The sequence below is a fragment of the Sphaeroforma arctica genome (assembly GCF_001186125.1).
Source record: "Sphaeroforma arctica JP610 unplaced genomic scaffold supercont1.5420, whole genome shotgun sequence".
Classification (NCBI taxonomy): Eukaryota; class Ichthyosporea; order Ichthyophonida; genus Sphaeroforma; species Sphaeroforma arctica.
This window is the reverse complement of record NW_014035138.1, coordinates 1-1,976: the sequence shown is the minus strand read 5'-3', so window position 1 is coordinate 1,976 and position 1,976 is coordinate 1. Positions and strand designations below refer to the sequence as shown.

At 36.9% G+C, this 1,976-nt stretch overlaps 1 protein-coding gene across 1 annotated transcript; it reads right to left on the bottom strand.

The window, feature by feature from the left end:
- Nucleotides 1–61: 61 nt before the first annotated feature.
- Nucleotides 62–367, bottom strand: SARC_14985 (hypothetical protein; the record flags this gene model as incomplete). Its single annotated transcript, XM_014290886.1, has 1 exon — nt 62–367. A coding segment is annotated over one exon (306 nt), but the record flags the coding sequence as incomplete, so codon positions are not given.
- Between the last annotated feature and the right edge of the window lie 1,609 nt (nt 368–1,976).

Here is a 1,976-nt window from a genome sequence, read left to right as displayed (position 1 = left end):
GTGTGTGTGTGTGTGTGTGTGTGTGTGTGTTGTGTGTGTGTGTAAATATGATTATATTAACTTACAACTTACCTGAAACAGCAGGACCGGGTATTGCCGAAACAGCCGTATCAGACGCCACATCTTTCAAAATCTCCTTATTATCATCACTTAAATTACCAGTCACCTCAACATCCGAAGCCATATCATCCGCAGTCAACACTTTAGGCCATTCCGTAACCACAGAGGTCTTCACGGGGGCCTTGATAGGTGACTTTTTGACCCATGGCTTTCGGGTGCGTGCAGCAGCTGTGCTGTGTGCTTTAGCCTTTGGCTTGCTGGCGGTTGGCTCCGCCTTGACACTCAGGTCGGACACTTTGATGCGTTTCTGATAATAAGAATAGAAAGAGGTCAAGTTGATTAAGTCCCAGACTATACACACGCAAAGCAACTGTATATATATAACGCGACACTGTTGTTTACAATATATTATTATTCGCATCAGCTGTCTGTCAGTATCCGCCCAAGAAAGCCAATTAGACACAAATACAGACCATATAGCCAAAATTGACAATTAACAATCCAGCATATAGTATTATAAGATCCGAGATATATGATATGATCAATTTCCCCAAAAATCGAGAAGAATGTGAGTTCAATGCTAAATCCTTATTCCAATGATACATACGTCCCATTTCTAAAGATACGATTTCGTAGAATTCACTCTGAAACTCTAGTTAGGGTTTAACCCCCACCGCATATCCTTGAGTAACTATAAGAAACAACATTCAGTTATACCTCCGACTCCAGTTTGTTGCTACATAGACACCAGCGTAACATGTAGCAACAACAACCACTCATAGTAAAGAACAAACAATCACCCGCCAAACCAGCAGCCACTACTCACCGCATCCTTATTTGTCCCCGACGCATCGGTGACATCCGTTGCCATGGCACGTTTACGAGGAGTATCGGCGGCAGCACGTTCTTCAGCCCCAGTCAGCCAGTTGAGGAAACCCCTGCTAGGCGCAATAAAGGACGTGTGAGGGATTATGGTACGGGGAATATGTTCCCAGACCAATGTATAAAACCATATATGCAAAGAAAAATATGTACCGTGTGTAAAAGCTTGGTATGGGCATATAAATATAAGTGTGTGTTTTGAGGGCAGAGAGGTCTGCTCGTAAATAAATGATTACAACACATGAACAAAATATTAACGCTGACTGCTGCCGAATACATATGCAACGGTACATGTATGTATACATGACTATGTGCAGTTCCTATCGTTGAACATGTATCTGTATGCGGCAATGAAGATTTATAAAATATTCAATCTCATGATAAAAAATAAACTGGTAAGTTGGTTTGGTCCTTGTGACACGTATTCATAATATAAATTCAGAAACTACGAAGGCAATGTACAGCTACATTACAATTCCATAAGAAAGATCCGTGTGCACTTTATTTTAATACAAACAAAACTGGAATTTATCGATGCTCAGTATATAAAATTTAAAAAGGATTAAATAATTTACAGTAATTCAATTGAGGCTAACCATAGCGTTCTAAATGAACATATTTATAGTCTGTCACTAGCTTGCTGAGATTCTGTAGAAACTTGCAGGGTTTTTTACATTAGAAGCAAACACGAATATAGAAGTACAATCAGTCTTTGCATTGCCTAACAGCTAGTGTACTGAACATGATGCGAGACATGTTGGAAAACATTTGTAGACTGATTTATGACAAAATGGCGTAACTATACGACAACTTCTACTAATACATACAGACACATCCATAATTATGAGGAGTGTACACAAACCTTTATATAAATACATATATATATACATATATATATATATATATATATATGTATGTATGTATGTATGTATGTATGTATGCATATATATATATATATATATATATATATATATATATAATAATATATATATATATATATATATATATATATATAATAAACAAAACTAAACTAA